This window comes from Limanda limanda, chromosome 11 (assembly GCF_963576545.1).
Source record: "Limanda limanda chromosome 11, fLimLim1.1, whole genome shotgun sequence".
In the NCBI taxonomy this organism is placed as follows: domain Eukaryota; kingdom Metazoa; phylum Chordata; class Actinopteri; order Pleuronectiformes; family Pleuronectidae; genus Limanda; species Limanda limanda.
The window spans coordinates 11,985,511-12,012,522 of record NC_083646.1 but is presented as its reverse complement, the minus strand read 5'-3'; the positions used below and the strand labels follow the sequence as shown (position 1 = coordinate 12,012,522).

General features: G+C 42.9%; 1 protein-coding gene across 1 annotated transcript; it reads right to left on the bottom strand.

Moving 5' to 3' along the window:
• Positions 1–326: 326 nt before the first annotated feature.
• On the bottom strand, positions 327–26,633 carry itga10 (integrin, alpha 10). Its single transcript, XM_061081519.1, has 30 exons — positions 26,582–26,633; positions 20,001–20,112; positions 19,754–19,863; positions 19,579–19,667; positions 17,902–18,016; positions 17,668–17,795; positions 16,885–17,033; positions 11,165–11,315; positions 8,066–8,231; positions 6,856–6,929; positions 6,381–6,525; positions 5,213–5,361; positions 4,931–5,074; positions 4,578–4,784; positions 4,357–4,487; positions 3,948–4,114; positions 3,352–3,494; positions 3,095–3,205; positions 2,647–2,732; positions 2,425–2,566; positions 2,236–2,328; positions 2,046–2,122; positions 1,795–1,884; positions 1,617–1,701; positions 1,425–1,538; positions 1,238–1,345; positions 1,031–1,144; positions 859–954; positions 657–770; positions 327–387 (listed from the first exon to the last, which is right to left on the bottom strand). Exons 1-30 carry the CDS (start codon positions 26,631–26,633, stop codon positions 334–336), a joined length of 3,516 nt encoding a protein of 1,171 aa, XP_060937502.1. The 3' UTR covers positions 327–333.
• Between the last annotated feature and the right edge of the window lie 379 nt (positions 26,634–27,012).

The window sequence follows — 27,012 nt, the reverse complement described above, 5'->3', positions numbered from 1 at the left end:
ACACTTTTTATTTCATTAAAGAACAAACACAAAACTTGAAGGACAAACATACGACAAAGTGACTGTAAAACCATGAAGATTTCTGTATATTAAATATAAGTATTGTGGTTTAATACACACTGGCGTTCCATACAATAAAAAAAGATTATTTACACAAGTGCTCCCGATGCTGGAAATAGTGGGTAGTGCATTTCTGTTTGACCCCTGTGATGCTCTCTTTGGTCCTGAAGGTCCCAGTTGCATCTTTGTCGCCAATCCAGTCCAATCTGTGGACTCGGCTCATGTGGTTGTTGTCATGGCAAATGACCGTTGTCATGGCAGCAGACGTTGGGCTCAGTCCTCATGGTCCTCATCCTCTGCTCTCTGTTTGCGTGTGAAGAACCCAAGCTGATGAGGAGGGAGATAAAGATTGATATTTTAAACACATTCTTGTATTTGCAACGTAAAAATAAATATAAATACTTTATATCAGTGATTCTCAACCTGGGGGTTGCGAGATAATTTCTGGGGTTGTGGAGAGTAATGATATATTTTCAAAATAAAATACATATTTAAGACTAGGACTAGTTCACCCATATAAACCAAATAGTGACAGTGTAAATTGCTAAGATCTGAACCTTTATAACCAAAATTTGAAGTAATTTGTAACCTAATACCTTCCACAGTACGAAAATGATGAGGGCCAGTAGCAGCAACCCTCCGATGATGCTTCCGATCAGAATCCAGAGTGAGATTGGAATAGCTCGGCCCTTCAGCACCTCCAGTACAGTCTAGAGGAAAACATAGAAATGGAGTGGAAACAGAAAGTTAATACTAATTCTCATTCTGCCACTTTAAATCCTGCTGTAGTCTTCTTACCTCCCTCCAGTCTGTCCCTGTGTCCAGAGTGATGAGGTTAGTCTCCTGAGCTGCCAGGCGATAGGCCCCCATTATCCTCACTGACTTATATTTGGCCTACAGAAGGATGACCAATTAGTGTCAAAGGGCACAAGATTTGGCTGAAATGAATGTGTGTCTATGTTCGTCTTACTTTTCTGAAGAAGTCATCGTGGACTCTGCGGCTGACACGAATGAGTGCGGCCTGCCCTTTCAGGAGCTGCTGCACTTCACACACAACCTCGGTGCACCACGACCTGCTGCAGTTCTACACACACACACATAAATACACAAACACGCATATTAACATGTGTTGTTGCTGCACAGTGTTCAGTAGCTGTTGTGCTGCCAGAGGCCTCACCAGTATGTCGTTCTGCATCATGTCTTCTGGATGTAGGGGGCGCACATCTCTGTGTTTGTCTTTGAGCTGGGCCAGATCACTCAGGACACTGCAGTTCACTCCTGTAGCCTGGAGGGGGGGCAATTTAAATATGTCAGATTGGATATAAAAAGGGAGATACAGACACTCAAAGGGAAACGTTACTCACGTTGTAGGAGAAGACCTCAGTGACAGTCATGAACACTCTGTCTCCTGCAGCCACAGAGGGCAGATGAAGCCTCAACACCAGATTACTCACAGAGTAGCAGCCGAGGTTCTGCAGCTATAGGGACAAAAACAACACTTTAATCTAAAAGTTCAGCTTGACTTTAAATTTGCACTATGAGCACATGAGACATACCTTGAGGTGTGTATAGAACTCTGGTCCAATCGCCTCTGACACCGTCCGCGTGGGGTGAACCTCGTATCGGTTCAAATTAGAGTCACTGCACAAAACCACAGGAAAAAGAAACATCATATAAATACTCCAACACTTACAAAAAGAGAAGCTGAAATATATTCATGCCGTGCACACGCACCTGCTGACAAACAGGTCCGGTTCATACTGAACAAAACTCTGCAGCTGAACACTATTGTCCTCCAGCGTTTCCTCCCTCTCCACACTGTCACTGTGAAATAAACAGATCAGTTAAACCTCATTGCCTTTCAGAGAAGACTAATAATATCTATCCATCCTTATTTGAATTTGACCAAAAGCTTATGGGATCCCTATAAGCAGTTGTCTGTAAACCTAGTGCACAGGGAATCCAGAACTGCTTCAGTGAGCTACCTGGCAGCATGGAGCTTCATCTGGACTCGACTGTGCAGAGACGTGCAACTGAACTCAAACTCCAGCATGAAGTTAACCTGCAAACACAGAAGAGACCGGGCTGGTGAAGAGACGAGTTTCACCTGCAGTGAGTCAAGTATGAGTGGGCTTAGTCAAGTGTGATGGAGCCGTTTCTCCTGCACTGACGCACCTTTGACTGGGAGCGAAACACCGGATAGCTGACGTTACACGAGTGGCTGTTGGCCCCGAGCGCTGTGCACTCGATCTTAAAGTGGGCATCCTCCTACGACAAGAGAGGGATGAGGAAAGAGAGAGGTTCTGTAAGGCCGCCTAAATGTGTGTGATTAGTTAGAAGTGGTGCTGTGTGAACGGCGTCTACCCGAATGCTGAGGCTGGAGAAGTGCAGGTTGCGTGAGTAGTGCAGCGTCAGGCTGGTGTTGTAGGCGTTTTCAAGTCTGTTCTGGAGCTGAACCTCCACCGACAGCCGCCTACGAGGGCTGCGAATCACATAAGGCTTCTGTCTGTGGAGAAAAACGCGATGAAAACTCACAGAAACCGAACAAACTGAGAGAGCGAACTGAGCAATGTCTCAAATCAGTACCTTGTCCCAGAGATGTCCATTTGAGCCTGCAGCACCAGATCTGTGGTACACACGTCATCCTCACCGCAGTCTTTGAAGAACGCGATCTGGAGAGGAACAAGTCAAAAGTGTTTAACGGAGGAAGGAAAAGGGAAATGTGACCCATTAAGAAATCTATTAATCCATCCATGATCTATACTGCTCATCCCTTTGAGTGTCGGGGGGAGCGAGAGCCAATCCCAGGTGACATTGGGGCGAGAGGTGGGGTACAGTCTGCATGCCTTTGGAATTTGGGAAAATGCAGTGGAGAAAAACCATGCAGACATTGGGAGAACATGCAAAGCCCACAGAGAAGATCCCAGTGGAACTGGATTTCAAACCAGGAACCTTATTGCTGTGAGGCAACAGTGCCAACCAACGCATCACCATGCTGCCCCTAAATGTCATGAGTCAATATTTTTCCTCTCACAAATTTCTTCACAGTAGTTGGCCAGCCCTCATCCAACACCGGACCACTCTCCGTGTCGTTGATCTTAAACCGCAGCGAGAAGCTGATTGGACGGATGTAATCTGCTGTGTCCTATACACCAAAGACAAACACAAATTTCAGAGGTGAAAACACAAGTGTCACCTTGTCTCTGTGTGTGTGTGTGTGTGTGTGTGTGTGTGTGTGTGTGTGTGTGTGTGTGTGTGCGTGTGTGTGCGTGTGTGTGTTCAGACACTCACATAAACATGGAAGGGCAGGTTGTAGCAGAGAGTTTGTCCCGTTTGGACTCGGACGGCCAGCTGGGTCTGTCTGTGGGAGCTGTCGTCAAACAGGGCCCGGGCAGACAACTTCCTGTCATCCAACATCGCCGACACCCACAGGTCTGAGGAGAGAGACGGTAATTAGGACAGATGGTGAGCGCTGGAAAATGAGTCCCTGGCCATTTGACAACTCTTATTTTGACCTCCGCCAAGGAGAGGATGTTTGTTTGTTGGCAAAAATTATCAAAAGGATTTTCAGGAAATGTAGTGGAAGGATTGGATATGGACCGGGAAAGAACACAGTAAACTTTGGGACAGTTCTTGAGAAAGGGACAGTTGCTTTTTAAATCTTCCTTTAACTTTATGTTTTTCAGCAGGGAATAACTCATGGATCTTTGTGATAAATATCTGGCATATTTAAGAGGATTGATATCTATGAGTGTGCAATTTGGTGCAGCTTGACTGTTGGGCCTTGGTGGAGGTATGCGCTCTGCTGAGAGCTTTTCTAGTTTGTTGTATGAATCAGATAGGGCAGGCCTATGTTTTTGGACTGATGAAACTACAAAGGGTTGTACCAAAGCTGTTGCCGTGTGGTCCAGGGGAGCGGGAGACGGCTGTGAAGCAGGCAGTCGCATCCAGACAGGCTGACTCTCTGCCCCCCCTCTGGCAGGTCTTCTGAATGACGTTGATGGAGTGCGGCTGGAAGGACAGACTCACGTTGATCTGGACTATGCTGCGAGAGCTGAGGGACAGGCATCAGGAAAAAAAATGATTAGACCTTTACAGTAGATTTAGATGATGTGAATCTACTTACATGCATCTGTTTATTTTGTATTATTAACTTTTAAATGTGGAATCTAGCTGCAGATGATACATTTATAGCGTTAGATTTATTATCTCCCACTGCTTGCAGCCGTTAAAATAAAATCAGTCCTGGCAATAATTCTCTGTTCCCTTTGCCTGTCCTTTTCTGTGTTTACCCACCTGAGCAGCACAGCACTTCCCAGTGCTCCCACTGCCAAGTCTATTAGCTCATCTCCATCCAAGTCCATCCGAGCGCTCACACTGCGGCCAAAGTACTGCATGGAGGAGGAGAGCGATGACCCTGCGATACGCTGAAGGGACAGGAGCCAGGAAAGGAAATTAGTTTGATTGATTTTTGACAGGTTCCAGAAAGCTTCTACCTGTAAGTAAAGGGTAGGTACCTGTTTATAATTGTGGTTGATGTAAATGCCATCTCCATGGTAGACATAGATGGCCCCCCGGTGCTCGTCCTCCAGCGGGGCGCCCACCAGCAGGTCAGTGAAGCCGTCGTGGTTGAGGTCCGGGGCGGACGCCAGTGCGTAACCAAACCTGGCGTCCTGGGACTTCTCCTCTGAGTTCAGAGTCCCGTTAGATACAAACACCTCCTCCTGAGAGACCAGAAAGAAGGTGGATACATTACAGGGGATAACAACTTTAATGTTTTCATTGTCAATGTTTATTATGCTGAGATTTTGGTAAATGTTGCGTGTCCTCATGATGACTATACAATCCTCCTTATAGAGAAGTGTCTCACCCCACTGAGGCTGTAGATGTAGACCCTCCCAGCCTCCTTGTTTCCTGAGCCCAGGTACATCGGAGCAGCAACAAGGAGGACGTCAGTGATGCCGTCCTGGTCGATATCCATCCCACACACCTCACTGCCATAGTATGACCCAATCTACACACAGAAACATGGTACTTCACTTTACGGCCAATAGGTGAAGTCCTTGATTTAATCTCCGACTGTTGAGGTTCCTGCTGCTCTGTTGTGTAAAGTGACTGACAGGAATGAAGAGGCCCAGGTAGATGGGTTTACCTGTTCTCCATTGAGGGCCTGCACGATGTTGACGTCGCCGTCGTCACTGAGCTCAAACAGGATGACTTTGCCTTTGTGTTTGAAGCGAGGAGCTCCAGCTACATACAGCCTCCTCCAGTCTCCAACTATCACAGATGACACCGTGTAACCTGAAAACACATCATCACACACTGCTGCTCAATCCACCACCTTCAGTCAGAGATTACAGACTCATATAGGATATTTATGCATAATTTACCACATGTGCTATAACTCAAGTGCACATTTCACTGCTGGCATGGCATAAAACCACTTTTAATTGCTTTAGATAAGTTATGTTTCACATCATTTTCATTTTATTTTTCTGCTCTGTGTTTGTATCATGCTCTGTGTTAATGCAGTCTACTGCAGTGGTGTGTTTACGGGCACGTGGAAAGCTCAGACATTTGTGATTCGAGAGTGGGCTGGAGAACAGGAGCGCATTCACAAGTTATGTTTTCAGAAACGTTGAAAGACAAACAACGATCAAACTCGGAGGTTTTGAAAAGGATTATGTGGATTTTGGAGCTAATTGGGAAGAAAGAAGTTTCTGTTCCCCACACAGTTGAAGCTGGTTCACTGGAGCACCAGACACGCAGGAGCCCCAGAAAACCCCAGGACCACTGTTTGGCAATTATTTAGTGGAGATTTACTTAACTGGAAATGTGGAACAAATTTGGCCCAAATTTTGTTTTACATCTTGTAATATTAGGTTTATTTAATTACATTCAATCATATTATACCAAAACTAAATAAGGGTAAAGGGGAGAGAGCAGTGTCTGAATTGGGTCCATTGGCTCAGTTTTGCCCTGGAACGATCTGTCTGGTACCAGAATCCCCACCTACATCTTTAATTTGTAGCTACTTTATCCACTTTTAAAAACTTGTTTTATTGTCATTAACTTTGTGATTGATTCTATATTTATTCTTGTATATTCTTATCCCTAATTTAGCTCCCTTGTATCTATCTCCATTGTACCTGCCTGCACATGTTCCAAAAACAGGTTGTGGGAGCCTACCCAACAACACATGAATGCTTAATTCTTGTAGTCCCTCCACACAGTAACACAATAACAGTGTGATAGTAACACAATAACACATGGAGTTTGATCCTTTGAGTGCTCTGCTCTATGGTCTGTTATGTCAGTACCTAAATAAGCAGCATGATTCTTCTGCTCCAGTGGAAACTCGCTCTCGAAGGCCTCTCTGGGCGGCACGATGCGTCCGTTGATCCCCTCCTTCAGCACGCCACCGTCCCAATCATAGGCACCGACCATCCCAAACAAAATGCCATCCTAAAGAACCAAGAGCAGTGCATGGATGAGAAACAAATAAAACACATTTAGTTTTTTAATCTAATTTAGTGCTGTGCCTTTTCAATATTGCTTTTAAATCAGCTTGAATCTGTTTTAGAGACCAATTAATGGCTATCATCATATTACTTTGTCTTTTCTACAAATTGTATTTCTATCATTGTACTTCTTATCTTTAATCCACGCTTGTGCTGACTTACTTTGCCATGACTTTAGCGCACTTTGGCTCAACTCTTTTTATGTTTAATTTGCCGTATAAAGAAATCTTGACTTTACTTCACACTCTGATGAGAGAGTTCAGGTTGGACTTACATCCAGTGTGTGTGTGGAGAAGCCGATCTGAGACATCTCCATGTGGAACGAGCTCTCGTTGTAGCCCAGTGTCCCTGCAGGTGGACAGAGACAACCATCATCATGTTTCTTTACACGTCTCCTCCCTTCCTTCCTCACCCCCCCCCCGGTGTCTGATCTCGCTGCATCCTCGACACCCTGAAGACCACAGGAGCCTCGCCCTTTCCTCACCTCCTTTCCTCTACATTTGAAGGTAGCATCACCTTTCATCGGTCTTCCTCTCCTCCTCCCTCAGTTATTTTGATAGCTGTCCTCTCCCTCCACCTTTTTTTCCCTTTCTTGCTTTTTCTGCAGAACTGCTGTTTATTTTTTTCTTTCTAAAGTGATAACTCTCCACTTATGACTCACATACTTCTACTTGTAACCCTCATTTCTCAGACAGACTGTTACCACTTTGGTCCCAGTGTTTTTTTTCCTCTGACTTGACAAAATCCAATCTGATGAAAACAGTATTGCAACTGGGAAAATTAGGGGTTAAAATATATTTTATACCCTGAGAACATAAATCTTATCCTAAATAGAACCTTATCTTCATCTCATCTTATTTTATCTTATCTTATATAAAACTAACTTAATAACTTATGTACATACACTCACTATCATTTTGAAAATGCAATCCAATATTCTATCGATCAGTGCCACAACATAACAAGCTAAAGCTGTAAAGTTCACTGGTTGATGATGTAAATAAAACTGTATTTGAATGCAGAGAATCTGTGGTTGAAGTTGAATCAGCATTTGGATTTCTTCATTTCCTGTTCCTGTCCTTCATCTTAACTGTTGGACTGTAAAATCACAAATATATACAATAACATTTGTATTTCTATGCTTTTCTGATTTCAGTTTTTACAGCTTTATTTTACAGGTGCAGTGAAGAGTAGAGTAGGAGACTGAAATGCTGTAAAGGGTCGGATGTCAAACCTTACCAGTTGTCAATCAGATCTCCCTGTTTTTTTATGCTTTTGCTTCACGTCAATCAATATAACAATACATGACATCATGTGACAAATATCTATATAGTATATACAACTTCATCAAATTAGATCAGGTGGTTTTATGTGACATCTTAGGTGCTAATCATGAGTGAATTGAAAAACTGGGACATTACTCCTTTCTTGTTTTAAACAGTGCATCATTGAATCCTCTCTGCCTCCGTCCCTGCATCACTCACCTTCCAGCGTGAAGATTCGGTCTCCCAGTGCGTCCACAATGTCATTGAGCGCAGCTTCATCTGTCACGTTGAAAAAGAATTTGTCATCAGGGTCGCTGGCGATGTACTTGATCTCGTTAATGAACGTCTCAGGGTCCTGCTGCCGGCGGATGTAATGACCCAAAACCTGGAGACCAGCGTGGGAGAAGAAGGGAGAGAAAGATTGTAAGAGAAACACAATAGATGAATAAACAGAAAACACAAGTTCAATAAAAACATGGGGGGATTAGGCTGCAAACAGACAAAGGCAGTGAAAGTGAACAAAACAGAGCCTGAACTAATACGTGGGCATGTATCAGATGTATTATTTTTCACGGTTTGAGAGGAACTGAAACCATGAGAAGTGATGATGGATTGTTTTGAAGAGAGACAGACATAGTATGAAGGGGAAGAACTACACCATTCCCATAGCAAGCAACCTGGACCTGCAGGATCCAACTCTCTAACCTGAAAAATAAACACAGTTCATAGCTGTTTCTCTGCCCGTGTAATTTACCCGTAATTAAGCAATAGCTAAAGGCAACACACTGACTGGAAAACACAAGACAAGAGGAAATGGCAGCCACCAGAGATTTGTAAATGAGGTGCACAGGCCCGGTTCAGGGGGTGAAGAGACGACGGATGCACAAGATATATATTGTAGCAGCAGCGACTTGTGGCTTAATGCCTGAAGTTTAAATGAGAAAAATTCCATAAGAGAAACCAAACCCAAGAATCTCCCCCCGTGGATCCAGCTGCCAAGCAAACTAAGGAAATCCTCTGTTTTCTAAGGGCACGGGATGGAGGGGGGCTGCACTGTGTAACGTGAAGAGAGTCGACACATAAATATGTACATTAACATCTTATAGTGGCCGAGAAATTCCACGCAGGCAGCCAACGGCTTCTGGTTTTTATAAAGTCATGAACAGAGAAGAAAAAGAAAGAAGCAACGGCCTTACTTAAATGTAAAGCACATTTCCAGATTTCAAGGACTTTGCCAACACGTTTGTTTTCAAGTATATGAATGAAAGTGCCCCTGCTCACTTCACATGGTTCTGCACGAGCTGCTCCCCCACAAACACACAATTCACAGCCCCTGACCTGCACTGATGTATAAAACACAGTCTGCATTGCCCACGCTCATGTTTGGAAAGCTCAGCCCTCCCCTGTGAGCCATTTTCACTGCACACACACACACACACACAACCTACACACACAGTGGCGGCAGCAGCATCAAACTGTGGCTGCAGTTACACATAGCACTTACCTGTCATCACTTGGACTTTTCGGGGCAAATAGTTGACCCATAAAAAGCACCTCATTCTCCCTGGTTGTCATCTTTCACTTTTGTTTGCTTCTCTTCTCGTTCAAAGCTGCTTATGTCATCTTCATTGAACCAGTTTCTGTCTGTTCTCTGTTTTCTCATACCAAGCTGCTGGTGACCTATAGCATTAAGGTTGTGTTCAGGTAGTCGGACTCCAACCAGACCACAGCGATAAAACCATTACAGCATGTTTTAACACAGCAAGACTTTCTCTCCTCTCCATGTTTGTGCTGGATGGTCGGGATTCAGACCTCAGGGGAACACAGCCTCGGTTTATTTTAAAGGGTTAATTGACCCCAAATATGAAAAAACATTTTCTCCCTCTCCTCTGTGAGGTCTGTGGAGTAACAAGGACAGTATTAGTGGCTGCTTAATTTGTAGCTAAGGTTTTGGCAATGTCACACAGTACATTTATTTCGTCTTCAGGATGAATAGAAATAATTTCAGTGATTCTCTGACTTTTTATTTAGCACCACGATCGGGTCAAAATTTCTCTTGGACTGATACTTTGGTTTGTGACCGAATAGCCTACAAATAATAAATCGCAAATACTAGAAAGCTAACACACTAAAGATTGTAAACATTACACCTCTATTAACAGAACGTCATAATGAGCATGTTAGCATTGAGCTCAAACATTGCTGTGATGAAGTAAAACCCATCAACTTAATAATAAATAAAGTTAAAAAGATGGATGACATGACAGCTCCCCAAAAGTGTCTATCGATGGAACCTGGCTACCGCTATTCAAGCCCCTGATCTCTACTGAGCAGACTCTGGCTCCAAACCCGCAAGATGGCAGCATTTGTATCAGGGAAATTTTAACCTAATTTGTCGATAATGGTCTTGTCTTAATAGATTTCTTTCTTTGATATCACACCTTTTTCTTCCCTGTTGTATTGTTTAAGAATAAGACGTGAGGGAAATCTCCAAATCTGGGCAAATAAATCCCAAAACTATCTGCATGGCTGGATACCACGAAAAATAAGTACACGTTTTCTCTTGGATGAACCAAGGCAACAGAACAGAACCTACTTCTATCCCAAGATGTCGTCCTTTAATGTGGCAGTTTGAGATGCAGATTCAGGAAGACAGAGTCGATTTTTAAACGGGAGCTCAGTCTGATCAGACTTAATAATACGTCTGCACAGGCCTCAAACACAGACCTTTAACCGAGCCTCTCCACCCATATATCAATAGATATATCTGATCTCCATCTACACATACTTCTATGGTGGCACCTTGCCACTCCTCTTCAGTGCTGGCTCATGTTCTCCTCTGTGGTTCTCGCGGAGTCTGAAGGTTCCCCAGCGTCTCTTGTGGGACAGGGAGGGGTCTGTAACCAGTACTGCCGCTAGACTCTGTCCGGTTCTCGGCTTCTAAAACCATACCACCGCTCAGTGTGTGTCTGTGTGTTGAGGGGGTCGGGTGGGGCTGGAAAGGAAGAGTTTTTGTTCCCACTCGTCTATTTTCGTAGACTCAAGGGGTTCATTTGGTAATGTTATTTCTGGGGGAGTGGCGGCATTGTGTGGTTGCCCGAGGGTGCACAGCGTGTGGTCAGTGTACGACTTTCACGCAATGTGTGTGGAATGTCAGAGATGCAACACACACCCCATTGATAATGAAGGTTAGAGGTGGTAGATTTACCAGTGAGGGAAAAGGGAACTCATGAATCAACATCATGAGACTCTAGATTGGGATTATGTTTGGACAGCAGCTCCAAGATGTCCGATCACAACCAGACGAAATGTACTCACAGCGATGGCGTATCTTGTGATGTTTCTCTTCTCGCACTCCTCCAGAGCTTCTGGTAGCTCCTCTCCGTCATGTGACTCTCCGTCCGTCACTACGATCATCACCTTGGTGGCTCCATCCCTAGATCCACGTTCCAAGCTGAACGCTTCTGTGCTACAAAGACAGAAAAAGATATGAGGGAATTAGGTTCTAATCATGAAAATCATGCTGAAGTAAATTGGATTCGAGAGAAAAAAAAAGTCAAAATGGAAGAAAAGAATCAAGTTAAAAAGTTAAAGGAGTGAAGGGGCCAGAGGGAGAGAGAGGACACCAGGGAGTATCCACTTACTTTGTTTCTTAACTTTTCAAATAAACTTCCTCTACATGATAACATACAATTCAAAGTGCTTCTCTGAGAAAATTAATAACTAGTGAAGGAGTGAGACATTAGCTTTAAGTCCCTTCCCACCAAGTATGATATAAATGGTCCACAGCTATATTAGTCATAGTTGACACATATATTTACTGCCAGTTGACTCAAATTGGTCATTGCACGCAGCGAGCATGTGTCACTGCACACAGCGACCGCATCTGTGCATTCCCATCCGGTTGGGCCATGTTACAGAGAGGAAGCCTAAAATGACAAACACACACGGACAGACCCAGGCCGCACCCTGTTTGTCTGCAGGAAACCTGTTCTCAGCAGGACCTGCTCCAAGTTTTGAATAGGGTTGGTGAGCCTCAAACCAACACACACACACACACACACACACACACACACACACACACACACACACACACACACACACACACACACACACACACACACACACACACACACACACACACACACACACACACACACACACACACACACACACTGAACTCTGGAGAGTCGTCACTGCTAGTGAACTCAGTCATTTTCAGGCCTAACTCCAGCCCTGGCCTAAATATAACATTGTGGTCAGCCGCAAGAAACTCAGGGTTAAAAACAACTGTTTCCCCTATGCAGTCTGCAAATTACATAGGGTGCAGAGAAGGAGAGGAGAGGAGAAATAAGTGGAAGTAAAGGAGAGGTCAAGATAGATAAAGATGAGTGAAACACTGGGAAACATGATGAAAGAAACTATAAACCTGAAACAAAGTAGTTAGATAGTTAGAGGAGTGGGAGATAAAAGGAAAAGAAAGAAAGAAAAGTAGTCAAATCTAGTGCTTGGGAACCTACTTAAAAGACCAAAAAGAATCGTAAAAGACAGTAAAGCGAAACCAAACGTTAAAACTAAAAGTACAAATCCCGCTCTGATGTGGTATTAAGATTGTGTCATTTTCCAATTAAATTAATTTGGTAGGACTCAGAAATACACAAACGCAGGGAGCAGGGAGGAAAGAGAGGGATGAACAACAAGACAAGACAAGACAGATGGAAAGAGATTAGGAAAAAAGGAGGAAGAATTGAAACGGAGGAAAACTGAAAAATTAGGATTAAAGAAACAAAATAATGGGAGAGTGGAGATGAAAGAGGAGAGAAAGTGAGCAGAGCTAATTGGGAAGCCTGGTCGTATTTACGAGCCATTTTATGGAGTCACAGTAGTACGGTAACGACTCCGTGCAGCCGTCTGCTGCGTGCGTACTTTTATGTGTATGTGTGCGGCTGACTGAGAGTGTCTCAGACGGGTGGAGCAATATATAAATCTATGGTTAATTCGATTGTAGACGGCTATTTGATGTTTGTGTATCATTCTGTCATCGACAATCTCCAATCCACAGTCCATTACTGTCGTTAACATGTCAGCATTACATTGTGCCCTGGTATACAGAAAGACGAGGGTCACAACATACAAGCTATTTTTGTTTAAAGTATGGTTCAATGTACGGAGTCTAAAATTACATGTGGTGTTTGTGGTGTTCTGTAAAGTAACAGGTTCACTCAAGTCTAAAGCTCTATATTAAAATCCAAGTCACTTGAACGTGGTTTTCCTTTCAAGCCGAGACCAAGTTCTTTCAAAGCAAAGGCCGAAACCTAAAGGAATAGTTTAACAATTTGGAAAATACCTCACACCTCGGCGAATGCGAAGCGAACATTACGGGTCAAAGTTCACCAAACATAAACTCCATGTGAAGCCACTGTGCAATTTGCTTCGCCACAGGAAGTGTTTTATTCCAGTATGTGTGGCCGTGCCCGGTCTCAGGTCTAAAAAGATACAACCAGAAGACTTTAGCTTATCTTAGCATGAAGACAGGACACAGCTACACTGTAATAAAATCCACCAACGAGCACATTGAAACCTCACTGTTTCACATCTCAGGTTATATTTGTGTAATTTGTTCTAAACTGAATTTGAAAAACAACCCGCTGGGGGTTATATGAGCCAGACTTTTTCTTGGCCGTAAACAGCAGCTCTTTGAATTCTTCACTAGTTGGCAGACAATCTCAAGATATGACGGGACTTCAGGAATGTTTAACAACCAAAAAACAACATGATAATTAGTGAGCTTTAGAGGTGATGGTGGGCAGATGCTGTTTACTGTGGACAGACCATGACTGTGGACAGACCATGACTCGCTGTTTCCTCATGCTTCCAGTTTGTACCATGGAAGCTAAGCCAAGTGAACTGGGAACTGGCTGTAGCCTCATATTTACCTTATGAAATAGCATCTAACTCTCGAACAGAGAAGTAAAGATATTTCTCACAATGTTGAATCATTTATCATTAGTGCGGCTTTACCAAATAAGAACTTGAGGCTTGAATATTTACCTTTTACATGTGTACTACGGGTGGGTTTATCGTAATTGGTTACGTCTGTCTGTCTGCAGGTTTCAACAAGTTCAATTTAACCACAACCACAATGAATGAAATTTTAGACCTATGAAAAGTACGGCAGATGTGAATAATTGTAGATGAGGTAAAATAGCAGAGAAGACAATAACCCTTGAAATGCCGGTTTACAAACTATAGACAAAGACCATATCCCTGTCTTTTCCAAAGCCAAGCCGAGTGTAAGGATATAAGTTGTAGCTTATTCGTCCCATGTTGATCCTATTTGTAATTTTTAAAAAATTACATTTTATCTTAATTTCTCAATAGATACTACACACAACAACAAAATAAAAATCCATGGAAATAGCATTAAATGCACATTGACATAATTAAGACTTACCAAACATATTTAAGATGTAGGACATAATATTTTCACATATTTAAGACTTTTTAAGGCCTTAAATTCAGAGATGACTTTTTTTCATAGCCTTTTTAAGACCTCGCAGAAACCCTCTGTGTTTTTCTCTTTGTGTTTGTTTCAATTCAGTTTGGATTACACTCAGGCATTTAGTAGAGGGTTGGGGTCACGACCTGCACTTTTGATATTCATTCTTTTCAATCTGTCAAAGTTCACAACATGGGATCAAATTGTTTACATTTATATTGTTACAGAGAGCACCATCAATCAAAATATCTGCATGTGCCTTGGCAAATCTTCGCAATAACTCTTTGAGAATTTGCCCAATCATGATAAATCTTAACACCTCCAGACAGAGAGTAAGAGGAGAGCAGTTTGCATGTTCTCTGTTCTTTTAAGACCTATTTTAACCAGGAGCTCAGGTTTACGTCTAAGTTTATAATAAGGACAAGGTTAGGGGTAAGGGTTAAAAGTCAAGCATGCTGTTAAGGTTAAGGTTAAGGGGCCAAGGAACGAATGCAGTCGATGCCTCTGTAGATGTAGAAATTGAAACTATATGCGTGTGAGGTGTAGGCTGCGTGTAGGGGTTCGTCCATGTGTGTGTGTACTGTACGTGTGTGTGTGTATTTTTACAGCTGTAGGAGCACGACTTGGCCAACCAGGCTGGGTCAGGCCGTGCCACACCTGCAGCCGTGCTGAGCCAGCACTCAGCCCGACCAGCTCAGCTAATCTTACTGTTTTTCTACCCCGTCACTTTCCTGCCCACTGCAAACCCTGTTATCTGTCAATCAGTGTGTGTGTGTGTGTGTGTGTGTGTGTGTGAGAGAGAGAGAGAGAGCGAAAGAGGTGATGCATATGTTTACATAAGTCTTGACATAAATTGGTATATTTTTAAATGAACTGATATCAAATCAATCTTAAATTATTTCAACAATTGCAACCTGGGCTTGTTTTCTTAACCCTGGCACACACACATAGACTCATGTGCACAGCTAATGTAGAGTTTTCACCATCTGTCAATGAGGTTATGACATTGAGAGAAAGAGAGTGGACAGTGTGTGGTTGTCGTCTGATTTTCCCGTCACTGGTGTTTAAAGGCCACAGTTACACAATTTTACTGGCTCCATTTTTCAGTCACTGCTTTTCAACTAGTTTTTAAATGTTTTTCCTAAACCCCTCCAACTGGTACATTTAAATGCACCAGAAAACAGGAACTCTCCAATTACCTGTGTGAGTGTGAGTGTGTGTGTGTGTGTGTGTGTGTTTGGACGTTGTGCCACACATGAGGTCTGGGTGTGGTGCTCTATGTGGGTATGACTTTAATAAGGCAGGAATTTTATTTTGAAAAGAAACATTATAAATATTTTAAGACTTTGGTTGTTGCCGACCCTACAAAACTGTTTCCTTAGACTACAATTACAAGCTAAAACACCTCGAACACACTGTATTACTATGAAGAAAAGCCATGAAGAAAGACCAGCAACAGTACAGGAGTAATGAAGAGGAGTGAATTTAAACTGTTTAAGAAATATTAAAATACTTTGTTGAGTAAAGCTCGCAATAAATTTAACTCTATTAAAACAAATGTTTTTTTTATTTACTCAAGGAAAAATATCTGATATATAATCTGTTCATCAATTTGTTTTGGCAAATGTGAGCAAACTGTTGTTTATTTACAAATAAAATTGACTAGGAGAAATATTAACATTCACTTAAAGCTTTGTTTATGTTCATATGGCAAAATATTCCCTTTCCTTTTAGCTCTAATTTGGTCTCCACCAATTCCTCCATTATTTGCTAAATGCTCCACTATGTTCAGATGGTTTCTAGCTTTGTGTGTCCAGTGTTTGGTTCTTTGCAGTCAAACTGTGGTGAACTTGTCAACAGCTCCCTGTGGCTCAGGAATAAGAGCGGGTTGTCCACTAACCAGAGTCGGAGGTTCGAACCTTTTATGTGCTGAAATATTCTCGGGCAAGATACTGAACAGCTCTGCCACTAGTATGTGGTGCTGCACATATATGTACTGTATGAATGGTTATATACTGTAAAACACTTTGAGTGGTCATATAAAAGCTGCTATATAAATACAAACCAGTTACCTGCTCCATAGCTGGAAGTTTGTTTTCATGAGAACAGTGTGAGGATTTATCATAACATAAGTTTGGCACTACAAGCTTCAAATTTCATATTACACACAGTGATTCTATACACCGCCGAAAAATATTGATAGGAGCAGCTTTAAGTACCCCGGGATGTTAAGTCTAATCCTTCAGATAACTTTTTAAGCCTTAAATCTAAAGCAGCCTGGTGGGACCTTACTGGAGCGTATCATAAGAAAGAAGAACAGACTGGAAGAAAAAAGACCTGGTTGTCATTATAATTACAAATTATATAGCGAGTGATATATTTGGAGAAAACCCCCCCTAAGAATGCCAAACACCAAAAATTGACCACCAAAATCTAAACAGCCAGACATTTTCCAAAGAGCACGCCAGATCTACGGTATGTTTTTAACACGAGAGGGATCAGCCAGTAGGAGAGAGGTAGCAGTGATTGACAGGCGTACCAGGCCATGTGGATGGCGTATGCCGTGCGCGTCTCTCGTCCCTCCTGGCGGCTGATGTTCTTGGCAGCCTCCACCACCTCATGTGTGGTCTGGTAGTCCTTCAGAGACCACTCGTGGACTGCTACCTCGCCATACTGCAGTACACCGACCTGAATGTGAGCACGCATACACACAGAGACACAGACACAAACACACGGAAGCATTTCAACAATGACACATGTTCCTGGTTGTGCTGGCACATATTTGTGGGGAGCAACATCTGAAACATCTTGTGTTTCTGGGGGGAACTATCTCTTTAAGTACCGACCCTGTTCTTAAAGCAAACAGTGCACCCGGGGAATTTTTGAATTCATTGAAAAACCAGAGGTATTTCCTCTTCACCTCACGTTGCCTGCTACTCCTTACCCCCCACCCTCCCTTTTCAAAACCCAAACCCCCTCTCACCTCACACTCCTCTTGTTGTTTAGCTCAGAATCGTGTCCCCAGATCCCACACTTGCCAGCTTCCATTCCTCCTCAACCTCAAGTTAGCTCGGCTCCCGTCCCTTTACATTACTACCGCAATTCATTCTGGACAAATTTGCCAAACCGGTTCTTTAAATGTGTCATTCGATGCATGTTTTCACTCCGGGGACTCGGCCTGTCTCACTGCTCTGGGCAGCAGCTCAGGGCTTCCAGAGATTTAAGCGGGAGACAAACTCAAATTCAAAAACCACAAGTTTCCATTACTGATGTAAACAATATTTATAGGCAGTGAAAACATTCACATGATTTGAACTTTTACCTGCATCTGGTCTGAGCTGATGTGGAATTTGCTGAGGATGTTGCTGAGGAAGTTCTGGACCTCGTACCAGGGATAGATACTGTTGGAGCCGTCCAGCACGATCACGATGTCCATGTATGTGGAGCACCCTGCCAGATGTGGGAGATTAAAAATATTCAGTTTGGTTAAAACAGGCCAGTGCAGCATGTTTCTCGGCCTCAGTGTGTGTGTGTGTGTGTGCATGCGTGTGGTTACTTTGTGCTGTTGGAGCGATGGTCTCTCTTGGTTCTAGGTCATCGCTGACCGAGGCACAGATGCCAGTGCTGAACATAGACGTACCACACTCCTGCGACCACAGTGGTGCACATGCCTGCCAAACACACACACACAGGGACAGCATCTGTTTTACAGGTGAAGCAATTACAGGAGCATTCACAGTCGATTTGAGCAGTTTATTATCCTAAGTATTTGTGTTCCGCTCTTGAAATGCGTAGGTGTTTTTTGGTTGACAAGGGTTTAAACACGTAGACAAATGTCGCCGTGTGTCCCGAGAATAAACACTAAATGAGGGCAGAAGGGGAACTAAAAGAAAACAAGTTATACGAGGGGATAAGTCATGGAAAAACTACAATGGTGTGGTTTGGGGGATATAAAATGAGGGATAGGCAGAGAGAGAGAGAGAGAGACTATTGTTGACATGTTGGCAGTCACTGTTGTCATGAGCGGTTTAACAGAGCTGGAACACCAGGCCAGTAAGGCAATTTAAATCTGATTGTGTTAAATGTAGGGGGTGAGCGTGGGGTGGGGGGTATCACATTTCAGATATTTCTGTCTTCAAAGCTTGCCGTTCATTTGGCTTTCAAACACAGAGCGAGAAAACGAGGGTGAGTGTGGCGAGGGGGGAGATAAAAGAGAAATGCATGCACACAGCCGGGAGACAAAAGAGGTCGACCGAATGTGGGGTGAAACGGGGTAGAATGAGAGAAAGAGAAACATCCTGGGATTGCTTGCCCTGTTATTATGGACGCGTTTCTCCTCAGGCGCAGAGACAGGCAGGGAGGAAGGAAGAAGGGATGGAGAGAGGGATGAGAGAGAAGTAAGGAGGAGGGAGACGGAGGAGAGGGAGAGAGGTGCTATGGCTTTTGGTAGGTCTGTCATTAACAAAGGGCCGGAGACGCATTCCGATCCTGTTATAGACCTGACCACTGGGGTTAGGATACGCACACACACACACACACACACATGCATGTATGCACACACACTTACAGTGGGCTATGTTGGCTAGCATGAACTGTGCACAAAAACACTGGCAGTCACCAAATCACAAAGCACGCTTGCCTAACACACACATACTCTGACACACACACACACACACACACACAGAGTTGCCTCCTAGTCCAAGCACACACACACACACTTACACACACACACACTCACACACAGAGTTGCCTCCTCGTCGAAGCAGAAGTGTGTTTGTGTGGAAGCCAGAAGCCTCAAAACTGGAGAAATCAGGATTGGAGAGCAACAGAAAGACTTGAGATGTGAGACTCAGACACGAGTGTCGAATAAAGTTTTAAAACTGCTAACTCGTTATTCCGGAGTTCGTAGGGTTCAGTGTCAGGAGATATTGTTTTAATCTTGTGCACATAATATAATAACTTGTTCGCACAAGATAAATAAACAACTTAATTATAATAATCTTGGATGTTTATTTATTTAATTTTTTGAGGTGGGTAGGATCAGTGAACTGTTCACGTTGGTGTCTTGAGTCCGATAAAAAAATACACTACAGGAAATGATTCATTCAAATTCTGTCAGACAAACACAATCTGGTCTCACCACATCCCTTCAGGCTCCAACAAATGACCCCAATGCCCACGCAGCAAAAACTTTAAAAAAAAAGACTCATCTCCCAGTGTTGAGACCACGTACCAGGAAGCCGTCAGGTGAGTCCGGAGTGAGGGTCATTCCCAGGTGAGAGTTCCTCAGGTTTTTAGAGACGTTTGCGAGAGCGATCTCACCTGAGGTACATGGACAGACCAGTGTTATGATCAGGCAACATTATGCATTTAAACCTGATGAGGATTTCAGCTGACTCGTCCCTCACCAAGATTCACTTTGCTGCAGTTTGAATTCCTCTCGTCCCCCACGATGCATTTATACACGTCTCCTTTCCTGTTGTCGGGCGTCCCGTCCCAGGGAGCGCCAACCAGCATTCTTCAACATAATGACACAGTTATTATGTTGACATTAACGCATCACTGTGCATCTTCTTTGTGTACGAACTATGACAATTTAATTATTCATTTCTCTTTGTGTATCTTGCGCTGCCACTCACACTCTCCCACACTTACGATTTCTCTCCATTCGACTCGTGCTGTAAAACAGAGAAGCCGAACATTGCGTCCTCTGGGCCGGTGAAGATGCGCGGATTCTTTACATCTATGTTGAAACACTGACAAAACTCTGAAAGACAAAAAAAATATTATCAACATTCTGTCAGCCTCTTAAAGCATCACTTACTAGTTGGTCATTAAAAACTGTTATTGTGCAGCCAAACTTTGTTCACTCTGGATTTACTTTATTGATTTTAAAGTATAGTGAAGATCTTAACAGCTTCCAAAAAGACCAAACATGTTAGGACAAATGTATAAAAGAATATACAATGATTCATAAGGATTAGGGTTAACCCTTTTGAGGAAATACTGCTTCCACAGAACACATTGAATCTTTCAGTCAGAGTAAACATCAAGGAAAAGTGGGAAGAGCTGAAACTGAATATATAAGTGCTACTGGCAGAATGTAGATTTCAATTTTACAACAATAAATCCACTTCAGAGCGAGTAAATGGGTAAAACTGGAAGTAAAAACAAAACTGACATATTGGGAAATTCACTTTTCTGTTTTTACTGAGTTACATGAGTTAAACTTTAATTTCTGTAAATTAAATATAAGATATACAGTCAACAGCTGGTGAACTTTGCTCAACAGAAATACTGTGAACAGGGGAAAAGCTTCATTTTCTGTGTCTAAAGAAACTACAAACTTCCGACAAGGACCTTGAACACACCACAGATTATCGCTTTGTATCAAATTTGTTTGATATGTACAAAATCAGGGATGTTAAAATGACTGTTTTCAGGATTTCATGTGTTAGATTATCTTTTTAATAACTTAAAATAATTTAGTGTGCAAATAGGAATGGGAGTATTCTACTCGTCTGTCTCTTTGGAAGAAAAAGTCTATAAGCACACCAACCCTAGCTTTAAAACATGCAAACTGTAAACTTTACTGTAGTTACAATATTATTTCCTCTCATCGCCTTGCAGAGTGGACTGGGGTTAGAGAAAAGAAGGAGGGGCGTTGAGAATATGGATAAACAGAGTGACCAAAGACAACCTGGGAGGAAAAAGAGAGTTCAGTCCGAGGGGAGAGAGGGAGAAGAGAGGCGAGAGAAGAGGCAAGGCAGAGAAGGGAGTGGGTTTGAAAATAAATGGAGTATAGTAAGACCCCTGTTATGACACACAAGTCTGCCCTTCATACCTACAGGGAGAGAGAGAGAGAGGTGAGGAGGACAGAGAGAGCAGCGGTTGTCAGACAGTTCACTGTGAACACTGTGGAAACTGAGGCACGAAAACAGACAAAGTGCCTTTTTTCTCCGAGGCTGCAGGAAAACCTGTAAATACTGTTTACCCAAACCAGACCATGTGACATAAAGAAGCAGGTACAAGATTTACTGTTCCTGTTTGTATAATCAGAGTCAAAGTGAGTGAATGAACTCTCACTTCCTTCTGATGCTCTCACGTCAAGGCTGTTTGTTGATGTGCATTTAGCAAGGATTTATTCTTCATGTAAGATCCGGGGGAATTCGCTCTTCAAGCAGAATCCTCATTGCTGCTCAGATAACGTCAAAGCTTCCTGGGAGAGCTGAGCCCTTTTTTACACGAACTGATGGTAAAACAATTTGCCATAAATGTTCGATTCCTTCACATAAACCCGTCTCAGAGACTGTTTGCAGCTCCTGACAGTTGGTATGTAACACATATCCCTTGTGTATCTACTGGATGTCATTTGAAGCCCTGAAGAGAAGGCTGTGCTGGATGGGATTTCTTCGAGGACCTTTTGGAATAGATTTGACTTGACGTGTCATTTAGCAGCATGTGAAGCTACAGTAACTTTCATACTGTACGTAACTCTGGGATTGCACTACTCCAGGACGGGGCCAGGGCACTGCTGCTGTTATTCTACACCAGCTACTCAAACACACTTGTGTACAGATACTTCCCCACAAAACACACAGACGGTTACCTTGGTCAGGCCAATCAGAGGGGGATTCCGCTCGGGTTTGAGAGGGAAACTGGATACGCTCACTGTTTCTCTCTTGCATCTCTGATTCTGCATTCACTTACTGTAGTTTTAACAACCTGCAGCTACTGACTTGGCCTCTTCTCACAGTTTCAGTCGCAAGTTTCTGCCTTCTTCTATGCAAAAGATGTGGGGTTGTTGGTGATACTAGCAGCACGGCTCTCAGGCCGGTGAGTCAATCCACATCTTTGGTGAACCATCTCCAAAACAACTACCATGCAATTATGTACCGAGGATCCCATTCCGTCATCATCTATTGTCCCGAATCAAACACGGCTGTTGTGCCCTCACTGGAAATGACAATTCGCATCATGTGACCACAACTGTCACCACAACTGTCACCACCCAGATACCTGCCGGCTGCTTTATTTACTAGATTTAAAAATGTATATCTTACACACGTAACATGGGAATTAAGCTACCAACAGCAGTGATGATAAGAACGGCTTTGTCTGTCACCATTTTCACAAATTTGAAAAGTCATTGTTTCCTTTGAGTGGCCACAATAATTGGCACAGTTGTGACAGACAGTGAGGTGCATTGTTTTGGACCATGAGCTACGTGGTGTTTATTGGGATATAAAGCTGTTTCTGTGTTATGGACTCAAATTAATGGATTGGAATCTTCCAACGTTAAGTTTTTCTGATTTTTTGACACCTCAAGGATCCACAGAGATCAATATTGGTATCAACGCCATCTATAAGAAGCGACATGTTTAAAAGCGGCCTAACAAACTGGGAGTCAACAGCGACCACTGAAGGTGAGAAGCTTTTTGAAGAGTTTCACCCATTCGAGTATTTACAGTTCAGTGCCATGCTCAAAATATAAGTGAGTATAGAAGAACCCAAATTCAGCCACAGCAGCAGTCTCACAGTGGCTCTGTTCTCCACTTTCTTGTATATCTGTATAAGCTCTTAACATTTCGATGTCCAAACCTCCATTGACATCCAGCCATCTTTCTGATTCTACACAGATGTTTAATACACTTCACTGATGGGAACATGCGTAGGCAAGGACAGAATAGGTCCTTAACACTAAATCTTCTATATTCCCGGACAGAAGGAATAAAAATCATTTTGTCCCAACTTGCACGAACAAGCCCCCCCCCCCTCTTCTTACAACCGATGTAGTAAAAATGTTTTCTGTCTTTATTGTGGGACCGCTCACACGCTCCAATTCCAAATTTCCTTTCCACAACAAACCAGGCTTCTGATAACAAACTCCCCAACTAATGATTCTCTCCTTCATCCTCCTTGTTCAAGCATGCTCTCATAAACCATAACCCCCGCCCCCCCCTGCTTTTTTGTTACCCTCTCTCCTTTAATATACAGAAACATACACTCGTCTGTACCCCTACCACAAGGCCCCTCAGACCTCCACAAAACAGCACCATCATCCCTCTGTTTTTCTCTGTCCCATTCTGCCTCCTCTGGTTCCATTCTCATCGGTGGTTTATATATATGACACTGGACCGCAGGCCGTCTGTCCACCCATCGCCATGACAACTGGGCGACAAACATCTGTTGAGCCAAACTGAGTCCAGATTCTCTCAACCACACGTTTGGCCCCGGGCCGCTCCTGGTGCTCAAAGTGTAGGTGTCGTATAGTGTATGCTTATTAGAATGTACTGCACATGTAGAGGAAGAAAAATTGAACTTGACATTACAATGTTTTGGATTCTATGAAGACACTTGTAGCAAAGAGATTGATGCGTTTACAAGGACACCAGTAATGTGACTATCGACCATTACTATGAACAAGACACTATTCTGATAATGCTAAATGAATTGTCCATTCATTTACCGCATGTTACAGAGCAACATTACGTCCACTACGTCAAATGTCTGACATTGCCACACGAATTAGAAAAGCCCACCCCTTACACTGTTTAATCCACGATGCTAATATTTGACTTTTTTGACCGTTTTCTTTCTAATTGTAAAAAAATGTAATCCCTCTTTATTTTCCAATATTGTTCGAACCCAGTGCATGTGTTGTCAGGCAGGTGGTAACTGTCAATGTCTCCAATGACGATAAAACTTTTATAGATGGATAACCCTAACCCCTAAATAGATAGATAGATAGATAGATAGATAGATAGATAGATAGATAGATAGATAGATAGATAGATAGATAGATAGATAGATAGATAGATAGATAGATAGATAGATAGATAGATAGATAGATAGATAGATAGATAGATAGATAGATAGATAGATAGATAGATAGATAGATAGATAGATAGATAGATAGATAGATAGATAGATAGATAGATAGATAGATAGATAGATAGATAGATAGATAGATAGATAGATAGATAGATAGATAGATTCTTGATCACGAAGGAAATTAAGGCATCCAGTAGCACACAAAACAGTCAAACACAACAGCATAGGAATAATAAAAGGTCTCTGGAAAGAAATATCTTGCTCCCATGCTGGGAAAATTCCCTTGATTCGATTGGTGTTTATGTCAAGTGACCTTATCCGAGTTGAGGTGAACAGAAAATGTTGTTTACACAGAAGTTTGTATCAAACGGGTTAATATCAGAGTATTTGGGTCCATGTAAACACGTCGATTGCTTGTTTCAATTGGATTAACATATTTAAACGCCCCCCCCTCCTGGTCCTGCCCTCAGTTTCTCTAATTCACTTCTCTGACTTATAGCACCTCTGTGAAATGTCCTGCATTAGATGTTTGCCAGACTACAGTATCTGTTTCTATCATCTTCACTGAACTGACTCATGATGTTTCCCAAACACCCCCCCAGCTCATCTCTCCATCATTCACAGATTTTCTCTCCATTATCTCGATCAGGTTTTGTTCTCATGACTGTCACCCTCTCATGGGGGAGCGGGGGTGTAGGAAGAGGAGAAGTACAAGAATGAAAGTGAGCAAATGATAGGAGAGTAACAAAAAAACAGGAGATAGCTGAGAGAATAATATAGTAAGAATTTATGAGTTACCGGTGAAAAAGAGTTGAACACACACACGCACACAAACACACACACACACACACACACACACACACACACACACCTGTGTTTGACATCTCAGTAAAGCATAACAGAGTGTAACAGACATGAGGTGCCTGCTGCCTGCATCAGGGAGCCCTGCTGAAACCATTAACGTCACACACACACTCACTCACCTACATGCTCCTGTACATGAAACATCCCACACACACACACACACACACACACACACACACACACACACACACACACACACACACACACACACACACACAAACACACACACACTAAAATCACATTGGCTACAACACAAATTAAACCAAATGGGTTACTTGGTGAAACAAATGAAGGAACATGCTTGATTTAAACAGATAATAGAGGGAGATGTGTAAAACCTGACCACAGGCACCATTTGGCTGCTGCCATATGTGAATAGGTGTGTATGTGTATGTGTATGTATGTGTGTAGTTTGAATAACTTCAATGCTGTGTGCATTCTCCTTGTTTGATCCTCAGCTTCTGAAGGAGAAGCGTTTTTGCACATAGCATGAAAACTGACCCTTTAGTCTAAATGTTAAATGCTGGCACACATGCCAACTTCTCCTTCTATAGATCGACTCCAGACACTGTGTGTGTGATTCACAGAAGATATGAGCTCAACATGCCTTGCACAACTTAATTTCTCAGCCTATTGATCTCATGTTGGCCTAATGGCTGCATGCTAGGATGCAGCAGTTAAACCGCTGCTTATCAGCTGCAGAAACACTTAAGTTTTGGTCGACAACAATGGTCTTTTTCTTCAGTTTTTTCCTGGTGAGCAGGAATGGCTCCATGAAGTGTGGGAGGCGGCTCTGCCACAGCGACAGGACCAACGCATGGAAGCCGATGTTCATGCTTCATGAAGAAAACACTCGTGGCACAGACGCCTTATTAGGGGGAACTTTAGACATCAAGTCTAAGAGATGGAAATGGCTGATACTGGAGGTCGTATTACACAGCTGCCAGGGTCACAGGGTGTCAGCTGTAAGTGGAGAAGAACCAGTAACCTTTTGGTAGAGGACACATGCAAATATCTCTGATGGCTCCAAACATCTTCTGGTTGCTGAAGGCCCCCAACGAGAAGGAAATACCTCCTCAGTACTGATTTACTGAAGGATCCGACTTCGAACCAGGAACCATCACTCTGTTGGACCAGTGCACAACTTCCTATATCTTTGATGTGTTTGGCAAATGGAGTGTGGCCATAAGTTTTAATACGCCTGCTTCTCCACTCACATGCACACAATCATGTTAGGAATGTCTCCACGGTCAGTCGTTTGCTGCCACACAGAATAAAGCTCTTTGGGAGACTCCATGTTTCACACATGTTGTCTGTTAAGTGGAGAAAGGTTGAGGAAGTTAATGACCCTGTCGCCCAGTTAGACAGCGCTGGAGGACGGGAGAGCACATGGGCACAGAAGAGGCATCAATCATGGATAGATGAGTTTATACAAGAAGCTTTCAGAAGGGTGAATGGATTATTAGACATCCCGCAGAGACAAATAATCTTATCTCAAATAAATTCTTAAGAAAAAGTGGAATTAGAAGTATTCTTACCTTTAAGGAAGAGGATGAACTCCAGGCACATCAGGTATTTACGCAGCTCCATTTATGAAGCAGGTTTTAAAACAAGTCTCTCTCTTTTACTCTTCTCTTTTTTCTCTGTTCACAATGTGGTTTCCCCTGAGCTAGAGATGCAGTCCATTGGCCTCTACCTGCACACACACATACACACACACTCACAGCCACACACACTCATTCACACATGCACACTTATTCAACTTTCTCTTTCCCCCAGAGATGCGTAAAATCCAGTCAAACGGTGCTGCAGTGGCATGTCTGCTGCGCGTGTACGTGCGTAAAGCTCCCTTCAGGGGTAACCAGAGAAGCTCGTTGTTATAAATTAAGATTAAATAATCCAAATAGACAGGAGGAATCTTGTTTTTGCGCTTGTTCAAGTCCCCGGAGGAGTAAATGAGTGACACCAC

Coding starts and splice junctions, on each gene's coding strand:
- itga10 (XM_061081519.1), bottom strand. CDS start 26,633: ATGGAGCTGCGTAAATACCTGATGTGCCTGGAGTTCATCCTCTTCCTT. Junction 17,034..17,667: donor TCAGCTCAGACCAGATGCAG/GTAAAAGTTCAA, acceptor GCTCACATTCAG/GTCGGTGTACTGCAGTATGG. Junction 3,495..3,947: donor ACCACACGGCAACAGCTTTG/GTACAACCCTTT, acceptor CTCTCTCCTCAG/ACCTGTGGGTGTCGGCGATG.